Here is a 25,740-nt window from a genome sequence, read left to right on the forward strand (position 1 = left end):
ACCTGTAATTGCTTACTCTCATCATACTTTTAGCTTTTCTTTAATGATTCTTGGCATTTCCTCTTTAAAGTGATTATCCTTTGCATAAATTATCACAGAGTAGTGTTGATCACAATCTGCTGGGTGATTAAAAAAAAAAAATCAAGATTAAGAAAGACCTACCATTTCCTTGGTGAGGAGAAATGACAAGTTACTTGGTTCATTTTGGTTGGATAAGAAAGAGAATTAGACATCAAATATTGGCAGCTTGTTTCTTATGAATGTCCCTGCTGAGGACTGATAGGTGGAAGAACTGTTTTGTAAAGAAAATAAAAGCAAAGGAGAGGGTGAGAAAGCAGGCACCTCTACTCTCTGTTTGTTTTTTTTTTTTTTAAGATTTTATTTATTTATTTGACACAGAGAGTGAGAGAGAGAGTGCAAGTAGGCAGAGTAACAGAGTGAGAGGGAGAAGCAGGCTCCCCACTGAGCAGGGAGCCTGATGCGGGGCTTGATCCCAGGACTCTGGGATCATGACCTGAGCCAAACGCAATCGCTTAACCAACTGAGCCATCCAGGCGCCCCTGCTCTGTATTTTGAACTGCCATATTTTAAAATTTCTTAGAGAAATCATTGACATGAGTTTAAACATCCATTGCTCCTAAACTTCCCAGGTTCATCATTGCAAATAAAGACATGGGACTAATGGGAAATACCTTATAGCTATGTATGCTCATATCATTGACCAGAATGAAAATACTTCTAGAAAACAATTCAGGTGCATGACCACGGTGTCAGGGTACTAGGAGAACTTTCCATCCCAATCTCTGTAGGTCCTTCACCACTTTCAAATATCACATCTTATACCTTCTATACATTAAGTACCTGTTATGGGCCATTCATTAAACCAGCTGTTCACAAAGTGTTGACTGGGGACCCCTGAGATTCAAGAAGGTCAATGCAGTTTTCATAATACTATTAACAAGTAATTTGCCTTTTTTTACTCTCATTCTCTCATGAGTGTACAGTATTTTTTTAGAGGCTCCATGATGTATTTACAATTACGAAAAGACATTAAAATGTTCTCCTGCTGGGGCGCCTGGGTGTCTCAGTGCGTTAAAGCCTCTGCATTTGGCTCGGGTCATAATCTCAGGGTCCTGGGATCGAGCCCCACGTGAGGCTCTCTGCTCAGCAGGGAGCCTGCTCTCCCCCTTGCCTCCCCCCCGCCCTCTGTGCCTGCCTCTCTGCCTACTTATGATCTCTGTCAGATAAGTAAATAAAACTTAAAAAAGTTCTCCCACTTTCCAGTTAAATGTCTATGTTTCTTCATATACTTCAACTAAAATCATAAAAATAGATTAGCAGGGGCACCTGGGTGGCTCAGTGGGTTAAAGCCTCTGCCTTCAGCTCAGGTCATGATCTCAGGATCCTGGGATTGAGCCCCACATCGGGCTCTCTGCTCGGCGGGGAGCCTGTTTCCCTCTCTCTTCTCTCTGCGTACTTGTTATCTCTGTCTGTCAAATGTATAAATAAAATCCTAAAAAAAAAAAAAAAAGATTAGCACAGGAACACCTAGGTGGCTCAGTCAGTTGGGTGTCCAACTCTTGGTTTTAACTCAGATCATGGTCTCATGGGTCCTGAGATCAAACCCTGAGTCAGGCTCCATGCTCAGCAGGAAGTCTGCTTGGGGATTGTTTCCCTCTGCCCCTCCCCCAACTCTGAAATAAATAAATTAAATCTTAAAAAAATAGACTAGCATTAAAGTAGATATGAGGATCCATCTGTCTTCTATTATTAGGCCAGGCATTAAAGAGATTTGTAAAAATATGGAATAATGCCAGTATTCTCACTAGTTTGGGTTTTTTTTTTGCTATGGAAAAGTATTTTTTTTATTTTTTATATAAATGTATTATGGTTCAGTTTATTGTGTTTTAAGTAAACTATAAATATTTTTTGTATTTCTCAGCTTTATGTCCATCGTGGTGAATAGTGATAGATATAGCCCACATAAACAAAGCTCTTTGGGGGGTCCTCAGTAATTTTTAGAGTACAAAAGGATCTCAAAACCATGAAGTCTGAGGATGGCTGCATTAAGCCCGTGCCCATTTGTCCTCCTAGTTGCTGCAACTTGAACTACAAGAAGTTTTCCGAACATTTCAGTTAGCCCACGAGAATAAATTACAGTTGAGTTGCTTTTTCCAAAGATGTGCTCTTCACTTTCCCTTCCCTGAGGTAAAAAGCATGTCATGTTGGGTAATTACAGCATGTAAAAAGTGGAGACGTTGACTGTGTTTTGTCTCTCCCCCAAGGCCCATTTTCTTTCCACCCTACTGAAAATGCTTGAGCCTTGGAGAGGAGCCCATGGTTGCAGGCTGCCCATTTTAACCATCGCCCTCAAAGTGATTTCATGCTGAGACAGGGGTTATTGGGGACTCTGGTGTATGGCAGACAGTATTATTTGTCAGAGCCATTCTCTGGTCACAACCATTTTTAATTAAAGCTGTCCTATAAATAGCTTATATTCATTTCCTCTGGATCTCACAAGTCAGTAGAGACCAGGAATGATGAGCTTAGGTCAGGACATCTAGCCAGATGAGGTAAATAGAGAGTGAGTGCTTGAAATAGAGCTTCAGGGATTCAGGACTACTACTTGTTAAGATAAATGCATTTCCCTTCCAGAGAAGGTGGAATTTATTTTAAATAAACACCTAGAAGGTATTTTTCTTCTTTGGTGGTGGTTCCTGTTCATTTTTTAATAAGTAGAGCTAATCATTCCTTGAAATTTACAGTCCAGTGAAAGGAAAAGACAGATATTGAAGACATTTTTCATACAGCCCAAGTCTTGAGACTGCCCTTGGATGACCAAGGGCACACAGATGCCATCACTTGCTCTTGACACACATGCACTTTTAAATCCCATTACTTCTTTGGACCTTGAAAATTGCATTTCTAGTGGAAACCCAGCTCATAAACCCCCAGTAAGAGAAGTTTTAGATGAAAAAGATGATCTCTTTGGCTCTCTGAGAGCAACAAGAAGGTGGGGGAAAAGTAAAATGAAATCAGGTGAAGGGGGAATTGCCCTTGAAAACTCTTGTTGACTGTTGTATTTGACTTTGCCAAGTCAGAATGTGAAGACACTGGTGTTATTCTTTACAGGAAAAGCACCTTTCAGTTCTCCCACATTACTTATAAAGTGATGTTTCTTAGATCTGAAGTAGCCACAGATTTTTTTTTAAGACATCTTTATGTTCTACAGCTGCTGGAGGTAATGCATCCAGCATTCTCGGGCATTTGGATCATGACAGGTGTCGAGGAGCTATCTCACCCCAGGTCTGAGTGTCACTCCTGGCTGCCCTTGTGGTTCTTCCCCCATGACACTGTCACAGTACATTGCGATGTCGTCTTCCTCTCTGCATCCCACTCGACTGTCATGGAAGGATTGTGTCGGTCTTGTTCACTCTTCTGTCTCCCCTGTGTACTTGGCACATGTATGGTGCTCACAAAATATCTGTGGACAGGACAGATGGATATCCAAAAGTATAATTGTTTCTTTTGATGCCAGAGACACCATTATTGCCAGAAATACTGCTTTAATGCAGGGCTTATTCAGTTCCCTGTCCACCAAAAACCTAAATTCTGTTCCCTCTTCCCATGTAGCTATAAGATACGGGCCATGTCTCTTAGCCATTTTGTGCCCAAGTTTCTTCATTAGTTAAAAATGGTGGCAAATTAGTGTCTCTTTAGTATATTTTTATTTACTTATAAATATGAAGTATTACTCTTTCCAGCTCTAATATTCTTTAATTTTCTTGGCTGAAAATCTCATACATTGTATTTTTAACAGTTGGGTGGGGTTCGTTTTTTTTTTTAAGTTTTGATTTTACCATGACTATGTTAGTGCATTTTAAAAGTACCATATAGCAGAGAGAATTTGATCCTTTTAAGACAAAGGTGACATTAAAGTCGAACAGTAACACTTGTGGAATGGTAACACAGGAAACTTGAGATCTCTAGGAGCTGACAACCCAGCTTTGAATTAGCCAGGGTGTTCTTTTTCTGGTTGCCTCTAGGGTATGAGGTGTTTATTGACCTCTGTTTCAGAAGATGATTAAGGAAAGTTAAAAGGAAAAACACCTGGGTTAGTTAATTATTTCTCATTTAAAGCTAACTGAAGAACTCTTGTAGGAAAGGAACTTGAGACTCCTGGCTACTCGGACAGGGCCACGACTCCTCATGGGGCCGCAGGAGCCACTCTGGGACTCCTGAGCTCAAGAGAAGCTGTACTTCCCTTTTTAAAACACCGCTCTCATTGAGTTGTATTTATTCACTCGTTTTTGAGCTCCTGATAGAGGTATTTTGTTCTCTTCATCTCCCTGTTTTTGGTATCTGCCTCCTAGTGATACAGTAATAATGCTAACACTAGTGATCATAACAAGGATATGGCTAACGTGACAAAAGGCTGTGTGCTAAGCATTGTTCTACGTGCTTCACATGTTTTGATCCATTTAATACGACAACCCTATGCAATAGGTACTACTGTTATCCTATTTTACAACTGGGCACGTAGAAAAGTGAGGTCACATAGATAGTAAATGGTGGGACTGGCATTCCAATGCACGTAGTCATGCACTGGCAGCCCATTGCTTCATCGCTGTGCCACACTTTCTGTAGGCCTTGCAGTAAACGTGTCCTGAGTGAATGAGTAAATGAGAAGTATGCAGTGGTACTTGGTAGCATTAATATGATTAGAGTCTTAATAATTTGTGTCCTGCCTATCTCTAAACACACATACACAAATTTGTTGGTCCTACAGTGAATGATAGCTTCATAAAGTTTTTCTTCCCTTTAATAGATTGAAAGATTATTTTGAGATTTGAGATTTTTATTCATCTTTAATTTTTCTAAATTAGACTCTGTTTGGCAATCGAAAATACATACACTTTTTAGAAACATGGATCACCATTTTTGCTGGACTGTGGCTTTGTAATTCAAAAAGGTGAAATTTGCCAAATTCAGATCACACCTTGTTTCCTAAATGGTACTTAAATGTGTGGATTCAAAGAGATGGCCTTAGGGGCACCTGAGCGGCTTAATTCATTAAGTGTCTAACTCTTGATTTCAGCTCAGGTCATAATCTTGGAGATGTAGGATCGAGCCCTGCATCGTCAGGCTCTGGAATGCAGAATCTGCTTGAAGATTCTCTCCCCCGCTACCAACTCATGTTTGCACGCTTGTGCACATGTGCACACACTCTCTCTCTCTCTCTCTCAAATAAACAAATAAGTAAAGTTTCAAAGAAATGACAGTGGTCATTCCACAGAGAGTCAAGTGTCTTTACTTTTCTGGGTCAAATCAAATGGAGGCTCTTTGGCTTATAACATAAGGCTCAGTGCATTTTTATTCACAAGCCAAAGGGGTCACATCTGAGAAAATTGATGCTGTACATTCCCTTTGTGTGTGTCTAATTGAATGCTTAATAGTAGTAAATGTGATAAAATTATGGAAAATGCCTACGCTCAGAGCATATTAAAGGAAAAGTTGCTATGTGCTTTACGCCTGATCATTTCCTTTTACCTGACCTTCCCAGGAGTACCAGGAAACTGTGAAATTGTTTACTCATGAGTAATTGTTAGGACCTGGGTAGCTTTGATTCATTAAGTAGGTTTTACCTTCTATATTGTGAAAAAATGTGTAACCCTGTGAAATATGTACCTAATAGCTAGTTCAGAATTACTAGTGTGCTAAAGCAAATCTTTAGAAGAAGAGCAGGACAATTAGGAAATGACCTTTTGAAGATGTGGCAGTTGATCTGGGCTTCGCCACAGTAATAAGAGTTGGAGGTCTGCCTTTGGAGAGACGTATATTCCTATTAGAGGATATGGCTCTAAGATGAAAACACAGGTTGACTAAAAGAAGCAGCACACAGTTGGGTGGACTCTAGAACTATTTTGATTAAAGAAAGGTCAAGGCCAATCCCTCCTGTAATCGGCATCAGTCTCCTCCTTTCCTCAAAAACCTCCCCAAATAAACCATGCAGTATGTGTAAAGAGAGTGTTAGCTCTGCCAAGTGCAGCTGTTAGATGGATGTCCCAGGCCTCCCTGGCTCCCAGTCAGATTGTAACCTCTCAAGATATTCCTCTGTGGATGTGTCTATCACTCATTTTCACACAGAGTTACTGGGGTGGAGAGCATCCCAGTCAAATAACTATTTGAGGCTTTTTCCAATTGCAGGGCAAATCCTTCTAGATGTCCCTTCTTAGTAAACATCTGCTTGTTTGCCCTAAAGGAACTAAATAGGAATGGATATGAACTGTAGGAATTTGTGCCATTGGCACTGACTTTAATTCAAAATATGTAGTGTTTGATCTTGGTGCCTGTTACATAATAGATGCTCAGTAAATTGGTTTCTTACTTTTCCTATTCTATTGTTCAGTTTATTGTTGTTGTTGTTGTTTTGAACTTTCTCATTTATTCTCCTTTGTTCTCTTTTAAAGGAGAGATTTAAGGAGGCTGAGGAGATATACCTGGCTGGAATAAAGAACTGTCCAGACAGCTCAGACTTACACAACAACTATGGGGTTTTCTTAGTTGATACTGGTGAGTGAAATTAAAGAGAACCTGTTCCATTGAGATGAGATAATACTATCTATCAAGCAAAATGGCAACCACCCAAATGATGTCTCTTAAGTAACATTCACTGGGCTTGGCAGGAAACTCACACCGTTGACCATCACATTGTACCGTGGGGCTATCATTTCTCTAAGTCTTCAAGTTCAGCTCAGTAAAATCCACCCAGTATATGTGTATAGCACTCAGGAAAACTCCCCACATATCAGAATATTTGCTGATTTAATGAGTAGCAGGCCTTTGAGTATCATTTAGACAAGTCCATAAATCTATAATGATGAAACGGTCCTCAGCAATGATACACGGCTTGCCTCTGAATCTGCTTACCAGCAGATGGAAAATACTTCTCTATGTCTGATTTTAAAAAGGCTCCAGAATTGTTCCATCATTCTTTACTTGATGTAGATTACAGAAACTATATTATTATAATTGATAGAGTGCTCTTATATGACAGGTGCTATATAAAATATACTTACTCCATCTTATTTAATGCAAAACTTTACTGGGCAGGGATTCTGTTTTCTTTATGATTTGTGTCCCATCTACTGTTGGCATGGTATGAATACTTACAAGGAATCAAAAGGTAGTTGAATTTAATACAAAAGCACCGTTCTGTTCTCGTTGACTATTAGGCTATCTGCCTTGTGATAAAATTATTTTAATTATTTTGTCAGTATGAATGCTCAAAGGGGGTTTTATTTTCTAGTATATCTGAAACTTTTCTGTTTAATAGAATGTAAATTTACATTCCAAAACTCCTAGGAAATAAAGGCCCCTTATATTTACACGTAAAATTGTTTTGTAGTGCCACCTGCTGGTTTCTTAGCAACACACTAATACATTAGGTGTCCTGAAGATATAAAAACTGGAAGAGACCCCCTGTTGATCTGGTCTTCCCGCTTCCTTCTACCTCAACAACAGACAGTGCTACTCCCCTAAAAATCCCACTGGCTACCCTGTATATCTTCCTGCCACTTCCTTCATAGTCATGTATTTTGTACTGGTGGAAATTCTCCCTATTACCAGTAACCTGTACATAGATCTATACAGACATAAAATCTTTATGGTGCAGACATCCATTCAAAGAAGGTGCACTTGAGAACGTGTCTGCAGGTCATAAACATTCCATTTCATCTAGAACTTCAGACCATTCTACAGTTCAGTCACTTAGATGTAATTTCACGAGGAAGCTTCTTTGGGGAATCTCACCAGGGGCTTGATTCTAGTTCTGGTCTTCATCCTCAGTTGCCCTGGGATTTTTTTCACGTCTCTTAAGTGCTCTTTACACTTTAGTGTCTATAGCTTTAAAACAATACCTTGATACATTTTTTAATAGCTCTTAAGTACCAAGACACAGCTAAAGGGTAGCAAAAGTCATCTAAATAGGGGCACCTGGGTGGCCCAGGAGGTTAAGTGGCCAACTCTTGATTTCAACTCAGGTCATGATCTCAGGATCCTGAGATCAAGCGCCACACTGGACTCCATGCTCAGCGCAGAGTCTGCTTCTCCCTCTCCTTCTGCTCCTCCCCCAGCTCGCATGCTCATGCGTGCACACACTGGCTCGCTCTCTCTCTCAAATTAATTAATTAATTAATTAATCTTTTTTTTTTTTAAAAGGCAGCTAAATTGTGTCAAAAATACCTGTAAAGATGGGGCACCTGGGTGGCTCAGTGGGTTAAAGCCTCTGCCTTCGGCTCAGGTCATGATCCCAGTGTCCTGGGATCGAGCCCCGCATCAGGCTCTCTGCTCAGCAGGGAGCCTGCTTCTTCCTCTCTCTCTGCCTGCCTCTCTGCCTACTTGTGATCTCTGTCAAATAAATAAATTTTTAAAAAATATTTTTAAAAAATACCTGTAAAGATCATTTAATTAAAATATTTTAAGCTATATAATGCATTAAACAAATGCAAGGTGGCGGGGTGCCTGGGTGGCTCAGTGGGTTAAAGCCTCTGCCTTTGGCTCAGGTCATGATCCCAGGGTCCTGGGGTCAAGCCCCGCATGGGGCTCTCTGCTCAGCGGGGAGCCTGCTACCCCCTCTCTCTCTGCCTGCCTCTCTGTCTACTTGTAATCTCTGTCAAATAAATAAAAAATCTTTAAAACAAATGCAAGGTGGCATTATTATTATTTTTTAAAGTCCCATTACATAAATGCCATTTAACAAAAATGTCTGATTTTTAAAAAGATAAAGCAGTGACCTGATAACTATGTTGTGGTAGAGTAATTGAGACCAACGCTTAGAAATAGTTTCAGGACAGTTTTTTTTCTATAATAGCCTATCTATTTTTTCATATAATGAGAAGTAACAGTATCTTGTAGAAACAACAGTCACTGATAATCTCAAAACATCATATTAGCTAGGGCAAAGGCCAGAAAACACTTGGGCTAAAATGCTAGACATTAAGAAAAAAAGCAGATTTTAGGTTTTATTGCTTTTTTAATTATTAATTTCCTTGGAACTGGGAATGAATAGTAAAATGGTCCAAAGCTACACAGTGGCAAGGAGACGAAGCCAAAATGCAAGCTCATTTACAAACTGAATAATTGATGGTATGACTCAGTAATATGAAGAAGAATGATATACATCAGAAGAGAAATTGAAGAGCCTCGTGTGTTGTATAATTAAGACGTGCTCTGCTCTCACCAACCACCCCTGGCTACAGGCTCTCCAGAGAAGGCAGTGGCCCATTACCAACAGGCCATCACACTCAGCCCAAGTCATCACGTGGCCATGGTGAATCTGGGGAGGCTTTACAGGTCCTTGGGAGACAACAGTGCCGCTGAAGAATGGTACAAACGGTAAAGTTCCTTTTCTTCACTTTGTAAGTTGCCCAAAGACCTTAGTAGTCACCCTTCCAATTTTTATGTCATCGGAACAGACATGCTCTTAGAATAGTAACCGATTTTGCCAATTCGGGCAATCCAGATTCTCCTCTCCAAAGAGACTAATACCAAATACTAAATGGTATCTTAAGGGATGGCTTAAAGTCCTACTGGTTAGAACAGCAGGTTAGAACCTTGCTTAGAACCAAGGTTGGAATTGTTTTCTGAGGCTGCGGACTGTAGCCCCCACCACAAATAGCAGTTTCGAAAATGGATATGGGGGGCAGACCGTGCATGCATGGGAACCAGCCTATCACCATCAGTGGGAAAGATCCTTGGAGCTCAGTCTCCATATAGAGAGGTCACTAGAGACATTCTTATAGTCAGAGGGTGGCAAGACTGTTTTAAAAACAGTCTTCTTGATTATAAAAACAGAGACCACGTTGGAGAGTCTCAAACCATGGACGATCCTCCTTAAACCTGCGTTTTGAGCTTTCAGAATGTACCTATGAGAATTTCAGTTCACCTTTCTTAAAACTCAGGGCCCTGCAGGTGGCACGCAAAGCAGAGCTATTATCACCTTTGGGAGCGCTGTATTATAACACGGGCCGGTATGACGAGGCTCTGCAGATTTACCGGGAAGCCGCGGCACTAGAACCTTCTCAAAGGGAGCTCCGCCTGGCCCTGGTGAGTGCATTGGCGAAAGAGAATGAGCCAGACACGCAATGTGCCGTGCAGGGAGCTGGGTCAGAAGCCCCAGAATTGCAACTAGAGCACTACCATAGATCCATTTTCTGAATACCCATATAGCCAGTGTGGGAGCCATTCACCAAAGACGTAGACACCAAAAAAGTTTTTTAAGTTTTTGGTTTACTGAATAGCTCATGTATCCCCTTTCACCCAGATCCATCCATTTTTAGCGTTTTGATGAATTTGTTTATCATGTATGTATGTGTGTATGCATCCACATATGTGCATATTTATGTGTGCAGATGCTTAGTATTAATACGTTTAATTTTTTTGTGAGCCATACAAAAGTTACAGATCTCATGCCCTTCTTTATTTTTTTTTTAAGATTTTATTTATTTGACAGAGAGGGAGAGGGAGATGCGGAGCTCAGTCCCAGTACCCTGAGGTCATGACCTGAGCCGAAGGCACACGCTTAACCAACTGAGCCACCCAGGCGCCCCGCCCTTTATTTCTAAATACTTCAGCATATAGTCCTAAGAACAAGGGCATTCTCTAACATAGCTAGAGTATGGTTCTCAAATTGAAGAAATTAATAATCAGCAATATTTTTAATTTCAATTTTTGGAAATGTGCATTTTTGCTACTCTTCTTTAGATATGCAATAAATCACACTTGTTATCTTTTTATAAAGATGACATCCTGTTGAAACCATAGGAAATCATTTCTTTTGAGATATTCGAATTTTTTAAAAAGTCAAGTCATTTCGTTGATGTCTTTGGTGTCCCTGCTATTCACACACGGTGCATGCATATGCCTAAATAAATAAACAAACAAAATTTTACACCTGTACACTGTGGGAATTCAGCCCTCTCTCTGAGTTGCAAATAGATGCTAAGCATTTTTTTTCTGGAGTGTCTCTGGAATGCCTGTCTTCAGAAATGCTTTGTTTGATGAGGTGATAACAGTGTCTCCTAAGCCAGTTGAATGTGGTTTTGCAGGCTCAGGTTTTGGCTGTGATGGGTCAGACAAAAGAAGCTGAGAAGATGACCAACCACATTGTGTCACAAGAGACCGGATGCCTTGAATGCTACCGCCTGTTGTCAGCAATCTACAGCAAGCAGGAGCTCCACGACAAGGTAGGGAGCACACTGGAATTGTTTGGATTCCCAGGTAGAAAATGAGGTGTGCCTGAGTGATTCTCCAGTCTGCACATTTATGAGGCTGAGCAATCTTGAATGTCATCCATTGGCATATCCTATCTTACGGATGCTTTTCACAGATACCCCTTAACTCTAATATGTCCCCTTGAAACAATACTTTCTTGGCTCATCCTTGGTCTAAAGATTTTATGTGATAGTATCTCAATTTGTTTTCACCTAACTAGATAGACTAACATTTGTATGTTTCATCATTTTCTATGTTCCTTCAAATATGTTATTTACAGAATCCTTATAGTAGTCTTTATACAGGTCAGTGACCCTGTATTTCAACTATTATTGTTTATCTCCATTTGAAAAGTTATGTGACTTGAATTTATGGAGCGATTCAATAAGTACTTATGGAATGCCTGCTATATGCCAGCCTCTGTGGCAGGTACCAGGAATAAAGTAGTATAAGAAAAACAAAAAAAATCACCTTTGTCCCAATGGAGTTTATAGAAGAAGAGGGAACCAAGATTAAACAAGCAATCAAAAACAAATGTAGAATTATAGTTATGCTCAGTGATGTCATGAAGAGTGTCATGATCCTAACAAGCATGTTATCAGGGACCAGAGTGATCTGAAAGGTTAGGTTCCCTATGGAGTGATATGAAGGTTAATGCTGAATGATAAATAGGAGTTACTAGATGAAGGGGGGCAGTGAAAAGCATTCCAGGCCAGTTAAAGTATATGCAAAGGCCCTGTGACAGCAGCAAATGGCAAGTCTGAGGGATGGGCATAAAGGGAGCAGGGCACTGTATAAGATAATGGCCACAGAGTTTGCTGGAGACAACACCCCACAGGGCTCGGGACCAGGGCAAAGGTTTTATTTTTTATCCTTGGAGAAGCCTTGGGCTTTTAAGGAGAAGAGCAACATGGTGGAATTTGTGCTTTGAAGGATCCCTAGCTGCAGGGAGTGGGGCAGTGGGTGCTGGGGGCAGAGTGGGTACCAGGAACCTAAGAGGAGGCTGTGTTTGGAGTGGTCCAGATGGACACAGGCAAGGCAAATCACCTGACCCCAGGTCTTGTTTTCTTTCATCTTTATCACTGACTTCCCTGTGGACTGGTCAGGGACATGTCATTGTCACAGTGTAAATGGAAACCCTGGAGTATAGGAAAATTATTTTGTCAGGGCCACATTATTTCTCAGTGAGAACATCAGAGAGAATGAGGAATGTGTTTTGATTGTCATTTACCATACAAGCTAATACTTAAGGACAAAAAGTATAAATGTTATCATTTAAGTTAGTTTTTCTTCATCTCATCTGCATTCTGTCTTCCTTTCAAACCTGTTGGCAGGCACTTGATGCTATCGACAAGGCTCTCCAGCTGAAACCAAAGGACCCAAAAGTCGTATCTGAACTTTTTTTCACAAAAGGAAACCAACTAAGAGAGCAGAATCTTCTGGATAAAGCTTTTGAGGTATAAACACTTAATCAAGTTATGTTACTAAATTAAGGGATTAAAATTAGTACTCAATCTTTACTGAAGCATATATAGTAAAATTTAAGATTATTGGCACGTTTATGGAGTGAATTTTTTGATTAATGGCCATGATGTTACACATTTAGTTTTTATAATTGACTATTTTTTTAACTATTCAGAGATCTGCAGTACCTCTGCATTATTTTCTGAACTATCACCTTTAACTTGATGTTTGAAGCAATTCCACATGATTCCCTCAGTTAGTTTCTCACTCTGCCTCTCTCACTGTCTCTGTTGTCCGGGAGTAACCCTCTAGTCCATCTAGACTAGTATCTAAATAGCTTTGGCATTTCCACACATCCCCCCAGTTCCTCACAAGATTCCCTCTCATCCACTAACACATAGTCTTCCTCCCTCTGGAAGCCCATCTGGATCTTGCTTTCTCTCAGTGTCCTTGCTTCCTGTGAACTTTTACATATACCATCTCTACAAGTCATTTGAAAGTATCACATATTACATTGTATTGTTAGGCATCTTTTTACTCTCCCTATTCTCTCCTCCTTCCCTGACCCCCACCCCCAATCCTCTGCACAGTGCCTGCTCCCCAGTTAGATTGGACTTCTTGTATAAAGGAACTGCTTCCTTCCATGTTCTAAAACATAATGCCTTGCATCTTAGAGGCATTCAGTATCTACAGCTCTCAAATAAAATTTGTACTTAGTTTGAAATCAAAAAGATATTCCAAACAAATAAAAATGTTACAGAAATACCAAGCATTTCTGGTAAAGCCACAAGGTGGAATTAATGAAGTCATAAAATTACACTAAATGTAACATGAGAAAAGTAAAATTTTAAATGATATTATTGTTTCTGAAAACAGTGAGTGACTTTCAGAATATTCAGAAACAGGTAGAGATATTTGAGAAAACTAACTTGAACATAAACTCTTAAAACAGTGGCATATTTGAAGGGGAAATTGCGTATTTTTCTGTGCCCTGTGAACGTTTTTTAAAAAGCTTTATTTATGTATTTTAGAGAGAGAGAGTGCTCAAGCAGGGGGAGGGGCAGAGGGAGAGGAGAAGCAGACAACCCCCTGAGCACAGAGGCTCAATCGCAAGACCCTGAGATCATGACCTGAGCTGAAATCAGGAGTCAGACACCTAATTAAATGAGCTGCCCAGACCCCTTTGCCCTGTGAACATTTTAAATACCGTAACATGTGAGCATTTTAAAATGACAATTTAATGAATATATAATTTAATTATGAAGTTATCTGGTATCTGTATCTTATACATTGTATTGAAAACAAAAGTATTTTCTAGTTGCTTTAACTATAAATCAGATAATCATTTTAAAGGGACTAGATTTGGGTGCTTGGGTGGCTCAGTCAGTTAGGTGTCTAACTCTTGATCTCAGCTCAATTCTTGATCTCAGGGTTGTGAGTTCAAGCCCCACATTGGGCTCCACACTGGGTGTGAAGTCTACTTAAAATCAATCAACCAATCAATTAATAAGTAAAGTGGCTAGATCTATGACAGATAGGAATAGGGCTATGAGTAGCATTTTTATTTATGATTTACACATATTAAGTAATTTGATCTTCTCAATAGTCATATAAGAAAGCTATGGTCATTATCTCCATTTTATAGTTGAATAAACTGAGACTCAGAGGTTATGTAACTTGTTCAAGGTCACAGAGGGTAAGAGATGGAGCTGGGATTTGAATCCAGGTTCTTAATTTCTACCCTACACTCTCATCTCTGTTGATATAAATTAACCTAAGAGACACATTCTTCAGGTTTATTTTACTGCTCTTTAGAAGTGTAGTTTCTTGTTGTCTGTTTGTTTCTCTTAAAACAGGAGGAGGGATGGACCAGATTCTGTTTACTTTATGAAGCTGTTCATCAGTGAAAATAGCAAAGAGCATTAAAATAGACACACAGATACTTAGCTTTGTAATTGAAAGCAACACTCATAGCCATTAGCTTTATTTAAGGTGACCACTCTTAAATTAAGACCCAGTGGTGATATAAAACAACATGCAAAATATTACCAGTATTGGGGCGCCTGGGTGGCTCAGTGGGTTAAGCCTCTGCCTTCAGCTCAGGTCATGATCTCAGGGTCCAGGTATCGAGCCCCACATCGGGCTCTGTGCTCAGCAGGGAGCCTGCTTCTCCCTCTCTTTCTCTGCCTGCCTCTCTGCCTACTTGTGGTCTCTCTTTCTCTCTGTCAAATAAATAAACTAAAATCTTAAAAAAATATATTACCAGTATGCCTCACAGATGCTACATTTAATGGGATACACATTTCCAGACCAAAAAAGGTATTTGAGAGAAAAGTAATTCTCTTCAGACATATGAAGACCTGTGGCAGAAGATAAAGGAAGGCTTTTTGATTGAAACTATCCCTTAGGAAGATAGATGTCCTCAAGGAAGGAATGAGCATCCTGTCACTGCAAGGATTTCCGTATAGGCTGAATAACCAGGCCAGTGATACTGTGAAAGGGCTGAGCTACATAGGAAAAGATTCTAAAAGATTCTGTGATCATTGAAAAAGTATTTTCTTACAAACTCCATTTGTAGAGAAAAAATCCAAAAGAGTTTTCTTGCAGGTCAAGGCCAGTGAGAAATGATGCACTATAATAAAATCATCTGGATACCCCGCGGGCATCCTCAGTCTCTGCGAGCAAATTACACATTTCAGTTTCCTCCACTTCCCAGGGATCAGTTTTGAAACATAATTGAAATAAACGGGAACACCTATGAGCTAGTAGTGTCCGGTTTCATTGTGTTAACTATTTACATTCTCACATAGGAAGAAAATGGTTTCCAAGTCCTGTAGCATTAAACGTGTGTTCTCCTTTCTCAACCTGAAAATGTTTCTTGTATATTTAGAGCTATAAAGCCGCCGTGGAGCTAAATCCAGATCAAGCACAGGCCTGGATGAACATGGGTGGAATCCAACACATCAAGGTAGGAGAATAATTCACTTCCAAGGGATCTGGGTTTTTCTTTCCATTTTCTCTTTCTGTCTTCTCTCAAAAGATTGAGAAAATATTGTTAATTCCCTCTTTGAATTATTTAAAGACCAAAAGCTTTATGTGTTTAAAAGGGAAATTTTATGTTTAAAAGGGAAAGTTTATGTTCACTTTGTTTTATCCAGATATTGAATATCATGAAGTCATTTGAAAACTAAGTCTATACAAATTATATTCCATGATTTTATTGATCATAAAGAAAACCATGTGTACCTAAGAGAAGTATCATCATAGAGCAAATAAAATCTGCCCCTTGTTGGGGCTTCCTGGACCTCTTTGTCCTACTGCTTAACTCATGGTCAAGAGTACAGTGTTACTTTAAATATTACTTTATTATTTCTTGTACCTAATGTATCTTTTACTCCCTAATCATTTACTGAAATGCAAGGTTGTTTATTTGTGGGTTTGTTTTTTGTTTTTCCAAAAGGAAAAGCTATCTTTGAGTGAATCATCAAAAATGACCCTTGGGAAGGCTGCTGCCTATAAGTAATGAACTCAAAGACTCACTATCATTCATTCATTCATCCATTCATTTGACAAACATTTATACAGAGCATGTGATGGGCCAGGTACTCTTTCTTCAGGCACTGGGAATAGAACACTAAATAAGTAAGACAGAACTTCCTGTCTTCATGGAGCTAACATTTAGTAAAAGAGACAGGCAATAAATAAATAATCACATCCATACATACATCTGTATGTAAAATATATCATAGTGCTATGGAGAAAAAAGAGAACGGAGATAGGAAGTACTCTGGAGTAAGGGCTGAAATTTAAAATTAAGGTGGTTAGGGAAGGTCTCACTTTATTTTTTTTTAATAACTTTTTTATTTTTTTATAAACATATAATGTATTATTAGCCCCAGGGGTACAGGTCTGAATTGCCAGGCTTACACACGTCACAGCACTCACCATAGCCCATACCCTCCCCAATTTCCATAACCCCACCACCCACTCTCTACCCCCTCCCCCCAGCAACCCTCAGTTTGTTTTGTGAGATTAAGAGTCTCTTATGGTTTGTCTTCCTCCCGATCCCACCTTGTTTCATTTATTCTTTTCCTACCCCCTCAAACTCCCAACGTTGCATCTCCCCTTCCTCATATCAGGGAGATCATATGATAGTTGTCTTTCTCCGATTAACTTATTTTGCTAAGCATAATACCCTCTAGTTCCATCCCCATCATCGCAAATAGGGAAGGCCTCCCTTTAAAAAGTGATTTTGAGTAGAGACCTGAAGGGGAAAAGCCATGTGGCAAAACAGGGAAAGAACATATGCAAAGGTCCTGAGGTATGAGAGTACCTGCTGTGTTTGAAGAACAGGAAGGAGGCAAGTAAGATGAAATGGTAGAAGCCGGAGTCAGAGTTAAGTCACAGGGCAGGATCATGCAGAGCCTTGAAGGGGAATGCAGGGTTTTTGGCTTTTATGCCATGCTGAATGAGTTGGGGTCGTTAGAGGACTCTGAGCAGAGAGATGCCATGGTCTGACATGTTTTTAAAGGATCGCTCTTATTTAGCTAACCTATTTTCAGGCTTCTGTCAGTCTTTATATTAATAAAACAGTAATATAGTGATTAGCATTTAAACAAAAGCCCAATAGGATTTACTATTAAGTGGAAACTGGTCACCCTCAGAAACACAACAAAACAGAAAGGTGATTCGTGATTACATAGCTGGAAGGGAATAATGTGACTGAGAGTTGTGCTCTAATAGAGGAATAAACAAGACATTCATCAGAGCAGAATAACCTGAGCTCTGATCTTAATGATCTTCTAGGGTGTCTAGCAATATGAACTTACTTAAGCTTGATCATAAATCACATGGAATATATTTTGGAAAAAAATACCAGAAAGAAAGGGGACACCTGGGTGGCTCAGTCGGTTGAGCATCTGCCTTCGGCTCGGGTCATGATCCCAGGATCCTGGGATCGAGCCCCACATCGGGCTCCCCGCTTATGTGGGAAGTCTGCTTCTACCTCTCCCTTCCGATCTCTCTCTCTCTCTCTCTCTCTCTGTCAAATAAATAAATAAAATTAAAAATATTTTTTAAAAAATAGCAGAAAGAAAAAAAGAAAGAAAGAGGGAGGGAGAAAGGAAGGAAGAGGGAGAGAGAGAGAGAGAGATAAAGAAAAGTAATGTAATTTTAAATATTTAAATAATATATTAAATAGTTATATTTTAAAATAATATGTTCAGTATGTTTTTAGATGACATGGGCCTGCATTTAAAGCAGTGGGTTCAGTTGTTAATTTAAAAAGTACAATAAGTAGGAATACCTGGGTGGTGAAGTTGGTTAAGCAGCTGACTCGTTTCAACTCGGGGTTATGAGATCCAGCCCCATGTTGGGCTCAGAACTCAGCATGGAGTCTGCTTGGGATTCTCTTTCCTTCTCCTCTGCTCCTCCTGCTCATTTTGTCTCTTTCTCTCTCTCACACACACATACATACACACACACACACACACACACAAATAAATAAATCTTTTTTTAAAAAGTACAGTAAGTACACTCAAGACTTTTCCAAAAAGTCTGGAAATACAAGGAGAGTGGTACATTCATTGAATTCTCAGATTAACGAGTGAATCCATTGCTTTAAATTTAGAGGTACTTCCCCTGAAAAGGTATCTGGAGATTGAAGAAGGATCTATTGAGTGTATTATTTTGAAATGTAATGAACACACTGATTAAAAATTAGTTTATGCATTTTTTTTGTCTTTGCAAACATCATGAATTAGGCTGAACAGTATAAAATTGCTATGTTTGTAATTGAAAAATCATCTATTATCAGTAAATTCATTATGATACAATCCAGTATAAGTATATAGACTGGGCACATGGCTTGGATATGGTCATTTAGATGGTACCATTAGGATGCAAAATTATTATGAGGTCCTGAAGAGAGAGCGGTCATTATCTTTCTCTTTGCACTGCCAGGTGGTATGTGTGTCAGGTGGTGGTAGCTCTTTCCAGGCTTCACTCCTTCCCTGAGCCCAGGTGAAACTTAGGGTACCAAGGGCTGTGGTAAGGTTGCAAGTTGGAATAAGGCTTTGCCAGGTCATGGCATGAAGAGATGAGAAGGGAGTTGTCTCTTTCTTATACTGCTTGATAATAAAAGATAATTATAATGAAGCTTCATAAAGGATGAAATGGATGGACCAAAAAGGCTAAAATATATTCTTTATAATCAAAGAGTTCTATCAACTGGACCACACCACAAAGTACTATTTTCAGTACTGCCATATGTGCATTTTTTTGAGTGGCATCGTACGGAACTCTCCGTAATGTCAGAAGTGTTCTATAGGTGCACTGTCAAAGGCAGCAGCCACTAGCCCATGTGCGTGTTGAGCCCTTGAAATGTGGTTAGTACAACCGAGCAACTGAATTCTTAATTTACCGTAATTGATGGAAGCTTAAATAGCCATGTGGAGTTAGATAGCACATTTCCAGAAATTAGGTAATTCAGGTTCCCTATCTTAGCATCTCAGAACTGGGGACACTGAATCAAGGGATATAACTTTAAAAAAAACAAGGCTTCCAGTTTAATCAAGTAAAGAGCAATTTGAGGGAGAGAAGATAACTCTAGCAGTAGATTTTACGTGAAAGGACAAAGAAAGCTGGTAATCAGAGAAGGAAATGCCAAGACATCAGACTGAGGCCTACATTCAGAGAAGACTCTCAGCAGAAAAATTCAAAGTCGGCTGTAATATAAACATATTTTTGAGAGCACTCTAAATCTAAAACATATTTTGAGAGCACTCAGTTGTCTGCACATGTGTGCTAAGCCTAGTAAACATCACAAGATACTTACTTGGAAGATAAATGCTGGAGTTGATGAAAAATAATAACAATTGAATAAAGCAAATCCAGGGTCTCACCTCTTCAGAATTCTGTTTAGCCTCTTATGAGAATCAGGGCTAATGATCAGAAATGTTTTCTGATTTGTGCATGTGTCAGAGCCTGGATTCCCAAAGTTACAATTTCCTTTTCTGTCATTTCCACTCTCCTTTTTACCAATATGACGAGTGAGTACTGTAATAAAGGGATGGTGTTTACTCAACCTTGGATGGTTGTTTAATAATGACAACAATGGTAGCATTGGACTGAGGACTCACTATGTGTCAGCCTGTCTGAGCTCTTAACACACATTAGCTCTTTTGGAGGATAGTTAAGCGTTCAGTGAATATTAGTTGATGGTTGCTACATAGAACTCTCACTTAGAGATGCTATTTTAAATTGTGATGGGAATTCAGAGAGTAACTGGTTTTTGTCTGCATGGAGCTAATGGAGAATAAAATAGAGCAAATTGAAATGCGGGGAAATGAAGAGAACTCTTAACACTCAGAGTTCTGAGACGTGGCAGGACACAGATCTGAAAGAGGGTGAACCAAATAAGGAAGGTAAAATTTAGTAGCAGAAAAGGGCCTGGAAAACAATAATTATGACTAATTTGTCTGGAACCATCTGGAACAGGCACACGTCATTTCCAGTTAGAAAGCCATGGAACAAAGCAGATGGGGGCCAACAGAGGGTGGTGACAGGTATCTTTAGCAGGTCAGGGGTGCTATGCCTTCTTTCCTGCTTTAAGAGGATCCAGCAGGTTCATATTGTCACATACCTTAGGTAAATTTGACTCCATATTCTTATCAGTTCTTTTCACTTTATAAAAACTTATGTTTACATTAAAGCCCATATTAGGCAAATGTTGCTTCTGTGTTAGTTGGATATTAAAATAACTTCCACCACTAAATAGGTGTAGCAGATTCCAAACTATTTAATCATCACTACTTTTGAATTTTCCCACAAACATCCCTCCCTTCCCTCCCTCCCTCCTTCCCCCTACCCCCCATCTCTAGCCATGGCTCCATTTGATTACTAAGGAATAGTACCAACCCCACAAGAGCCCTATGAAATGATAGCCTCATACCATACATTAGTAGAATTGAAAATCTGTTTTTCTGCCATTTCACCTTACGGTGTAACTCTTATCCTTCACATTCTCCAGCTGGCCTGGTACTTAAAACAAATGGATTCTCCAAAAGCACCAAAAGATAAGGATAAAATTACCCATGCAGACAGGGTTTCCTTCTGAGGACATTCCTGTTAAAGTGGGCCAGAAGGTCTGTCTCTTAGTCTCCCCATTCTCCAAGAGCGTTCTGATGGGTCAGACTATAATTGTCGTCTCTCTTTTTCCCCACAGGGAAACTATGTGTCCGCAAGAGCTTATTACGAGAGAGCCTTACAACTGGTTCCAGACAGCAAACTGCTGCAGGAAAATCTCGCCAAGTTGGATCGCCTAGAGAAACGATTACAAGAAGTTCGAGAAAAGGACCAGACATAGCCGTGTTTGGCCCAGTCTTGAGGGACAGTGCTGGTGCTTCTGGAAGAGGAAGAAGTGTTGGAGGCCTTCACCTCAGCAGGGGCACAACAGAGAAGCTTTCCGCTCGCTCTGAGTTCGGGAAGGCACGTTTTGGGATGCCCGCTGGTAACCCTGTGCTGAGGGACTTGCATTTCCACAGAAGAAGACAGCAAGCAGGGCTCCATCTGAGAGGAAGTAAAACAACTATTACATGTTTTGCAGATTTTTGTTGGCTTTAATTCCAGATTTCCCTTCATCTGTTTCTCTGCCTTTCCAGCCTAAGAATCTAATTCCATCTCAGTGTAGACTTTCATGTCCCAGAAATACAGAGGCTTAAATGCTCTGATGGCAGAGCAGCTCTTCCTTGTGAGATGAGATATGTCAAAGAGGAAAAAATCTCTGGGGTAAACCATTTGGGTAAATCCACCAAGAAGTAGCTCATTTAGTTCTCCAGAACTAGAAATGAGTATCTAATAGTTTTTGTAGAATCTTCTGGAATATATGGGGGAAAGGGTGTTGTTAAGTGAGCTTTGTCTAATATCCCCCCAAGGATATTGCTAGAGCTCAATTGAAGAGTGAATTAAATTCCACTCTGATGCAAGCTTTTCCCATTGCCCAATATAACAAAAAGGAGGCTTCTGGGATTGTGTATGGGTATTCTCATCCCTGGGGGAAAATCAAGGATCTTGGTTCCTCTAATTTCTTTATGGAAATGTTTAAGATTATTTTAATTTTATTACAAGTATTACTAGAGTAGTGATTCTGCTCTAAGATTTCAGAAGTGCTTTTAGAATCATAAATGTTTCTGACTCCACATACATTGTTATTTTGGTGGAGAAAAAAATAGTATATTCTACATGAGAAATATTAAAGATATTAACTAAGAGAAATGTTCTACTTTATTATCTTAACATTCAGTCATCCAGAGATTTATTATTTTTTTGAAAACTATATTTAATCACTGAAAAGCTATACAATATATCACAAAAATCTTCATAGACTATGAAGAGGATGGAAGAGAAGCTCTATTGATTTGTCTACTGAAGTTTAATGAGAATTCTGTGCTTTAGAAAATGAGTGATGGAAATCCAGAGTTCTTGGTTCTGTATTTATAATATTGGAGAGTTCTTGGCTAATGCCCAAAAAATCTAGGGGAGAAAAAAGTCTAAATTCATAATTATAAACATACATATTTATATTTAAAAGACAGAGGCCAGCAAAGTGGAACTTAAGAATTTGACATTTGTTTTTAGTGTTATTTATTTTGTAACTTATAAAATATTTAATATATATATATATACACATGCAAATTTTTTTCTCTGTACATAGTGGTTTTAATAGCAGCTTTCAGAACTGATCGTACAGAAATCACAAATCTGAATTACAATGTAAAGTTTTAACAGCCCATCAAAAAATTTGTATTGATGATTCACTTGCCAAAGCTAAAGAAATTAAGAAGTGGAGTTCAGTGTTTGGGTGGTAATATATTTTGGAAGTGAAGAAGTTGGAACACCTGATTCTAATTTGGTCATTATCATAAATTAAAAAAAAAAAAAAAAGAGGAGGATGAACCACTTTGGGGAGTGCTGTTTGTAAGCTAAGCCAGCTGGCCTACAGATGTTATAGCCCAAAGGTGTGCAAATTTCACTTGCTCAGGCCAGGATAGGGTAAAAAGCCTGCTTCTTTTCAACACTGCCCCTGTGTGTTATTTTTTTGTCAAGGTAAGTCTAGTTAAAAGAACTTCGCTGTAAAGGGATGATGCAAGACATATTTTAAATGCAAAGGATTCCAGAATTTGAATTAACATACATGTGTTTGTATGCATCAATAATCCAACGTCTATATATTGCCACTATGTAGTCCTAAGGCCAGGAAATGTACCACAGTGTTCATTTTAAATTATCAATCCACCCCCAAATTGGGGGGGGGGGGGGAATGAAGCCCTAGCTAAAAAATAGTATCTGAGACTTAAATCACAACTTTTTAGAATAATCTGTAACCAAGACTCACACCTAGGAAGTTAACAGAAAAGACTAAGACCCAAATTTTGAAAAGCAATTATGCCTTACTTGAAATGCCGCTAAAGGTATGAGGGTACATTAGTGAGAATGGTTGAAATGGCGGTTATAGCCTAAAAGTTTCTGAGGGAAGGGGTCACCTGGCCTTCAGGAGACTTGTTCTACCTTCTTTTGGGTGCTTTTCTCTCTCCCCATGTCTGTCTGTCTCTTTGTCTCTCTCTCCCTCCCTCCCTTCTTCTCCCCACGCCCTCAGCCTCCCTTCATTCTGCCCCCCATCCCCAACCCACACTGTCACTCTGGCTCATTCTGTGCACACGCACTGGCATCTCCTTGAACGTGAAAAGTAAGCACCGTTTGTTGGGTCAGATATTTTTATCTGGATTTAATAATGCCACTGAGATGTAGCCAATGAAATAGTTTTCATAGTTAAATGGTGCCTAAAAGAAAATAAATCACATGTTATTTTTCAAAGATATTAAGTGTATTTTACAACTATTTTTATTTGGTTCTTGTAACATGAAATACTATGTGGAATTCATTCTTATCAGTAAAATCAGAGTGCCCTGGCTAGTTGTGGAGATACATCCAGAGTCCCCTACTAAAAGTGTGCTTGGCATGAGAGTTGCTGTCCCCTTTCTGAGATGGAATGGCAGAGCTGGCTTCATGGGCCTGAGGTTCATGTGGTCCCGGGGGGTCCTGCTCTCAGAAGGCCCCTGTGCTTGGTTGAAGGCCCTGCTTGAAATTCTAAATAATTTTGAACGAGGGGTCCTGCAATTCCATCTTGCACTGGATCCTTAAATATGTAAGGTGTCCTCGGTGGGAGGGAAGTTGGCCGAGGACAAAACAGGGGATGCTTTAGTCTGGCTGAACACTTATCCTGTGATCAGAGTTTCATTTGTGACTGTGTTCCTCTGAGCAACACTCGCTTTTTTTTCTCAGCTACATTTTGAGTCCCTTGTGTACATATATTCCTCGTGTACTGCCAGTCTAACCTGTCCTTCTGTCCTACCTAGAACCAGTCCTCCTGGCCTTTAAGATTCCCATTAAGTGGCAGTCCTTTGATATAGGAGTCATGAGAATGGCTTTACAAGTTTATTTCAACCTTAAGAATTCTTCAGGATTTTTTAAGTGATCCAGATGTTTTCCAGCTGTTTACGGTATTCGTAAAACACAGTTTAGCGATGTAACATAAGTAAACCAAAGATTCAAATACCTTGGAAGAAAAGAAATTTTATTTTAGGGAATCCTGAGATGTATATATTCTTTTGGGTCTGTTTGTTTTGAAGTTCATCACAAAACAGAGACGAAAGCCAGCACTTTAATGACAACCTCCTATAGTACGTCACAGCCCCTAGCATGAGACTGACACTCGTGACAGGTCATACCTCACTTGATGGAGAGGTTTGTAGTGGTTGTACCGTACTTCTCAACAAGACTAAATGAGAAAATCCAAACTGTTTTTTATCAACCGACCCACAAAACTATAATTTGAAGGGGAATAAAAATGAATGTGTGGTTTCTTATTGTCTCTACTAAACATTCAGGCCCCTCAGATCGAAGAACCACATTCAGCTGATAGTTAAGAACTGTTCCTTCACACACAGGGGCTCTCAATCCGGGTGGGACTGCAGGATCACCTGGGGCCCTTGGGCAGTCTCTGAGATGCTGGCTGCCTAGTCCACATGCTAAAATGCAGCAAGGCTAGAGAAGTAGGCTAACGACTTTAATGGAACTTTTATGACTTTTACCATGTTTCTCCATTTTAACTTTTAAATCTAGACTAAAATGAGCCAAAGAATTCTAAAAAATAATCCATGGCACAGTTGATTGGTTGGGACTATTGTTTCAAGACTGACAGGTGGGGTGGGTGGGGCAGTTTGCACTGGTGGCAATTGGACTGTCATTTGACCTCACATTTTCAGAATTCTTCACTCTCAGATGGGGAAGAAATACCTTGTCTGGTATATACCAGACAAGGCACCCAGTATGTAAAACTCATTGGTGGTGTTCATGGCGTAGAGTGTATGCCTAGACTTATGTCTCTGTTTTGATCACACACGTCAGCTTTTGTTAGTTATTTCTTCTTGTACTCACCAGGATTTGTTTTTGAGGGGAAAATAAAACGTTTGATCTGATGTGTGAAGGATGTGCATCTTAGATTAATAAATCTATAGGGTATTCGTAACAACAATCAGAGCAAATGTAGTTATGGGTAGTTGGTTTGTTTTTAATTTTTCACCTAGTTTCCAAATCACATTTACTTTGATAAAATTGCATGTTGGTATCTCCCAATAATAGCAAAAGGTAACTATCTGACACCTTTTGGTATTTTAAAAGAAGAAATACCTGTCAAATCTTGCATTTAGGCTGCAATTGAGGTAGATAAAAGCTTACAATGCCAAATATATAACATAACTTTTTATGATTATTCTTGAAGTTTTGTTGTAAAAGAAAAATATGTTGAACAGTTCTTCAAAAAATAGTACTTCCTTCTTTTTGGTTGTGGTAGCCATTAACTTCAAGAGAAGAAATAACTATAATCAAAGGAGTTCTTTAATATCAGCAAAATAAGACAACAAAATTGATAATTTTCATACCTAT

General features: G+C 39.4%; 1 protein-coding gene across 3 annotated transcripts in view; it reads left to right on the plus strand.

Annotated features, from left to right (window-relative positions):
- Nucleotides 1–23,601, plus strand: part of TMTC1 (transmembrane O-mannosyltransferase targeting cadherins 1) — a gene marked incomplete at its 5' end in the record, with an annotated part of 261,097 nt that extends 237,496 nt beyond the window's left edge. For all 3 annotated transcript variants that reach the window (XM_080811049.1, XM_080811048.1, XM_080811050.1), the window contains 7 exons: nt 6,471–6,573; nt 9,261–9,396; nt 9,963–10,107; nt 11,109–11,246; nt 12,609–12,731; nt 15,629–15,706; nt 20,963–23,601. In XM_080811049.1, coding sequence (XP_080667175.1) covers nt 6,471–6,573; nt 9,261–9,396; nt 9,963–10,107; nt 11,109–11,246; nt 12,609–12,731; nt 15,629–15,706; nt 20,963–21,103 — 864 coding nt within the window. In that variant the 3' untranslated portion in view covers nt 21,104–23,601. The remainder of the gene's footprint in view (nt 1–6,470; nt 6,574–9,260; nt 9,397–9,962; nt 10,108–11,108; nt 11,247–12,608; nt 12,732–15,628; nt 15,707–20,962) is intronic.
- Between the last annotated feature and the right edge of the window lie 2,139 nt (nt 23,602–25,740).

The sequence above is a fragment of the Martes martes genome, assembly GCF_963455335.1.
Source record: "Martes martes genome assembly, chromosome: 8".
Lineage (NCBI taxonomy): Eukaryota > Metazoa > Chordata > Mammalia > Carnivora > Mustelidae > Martes > Martes martes.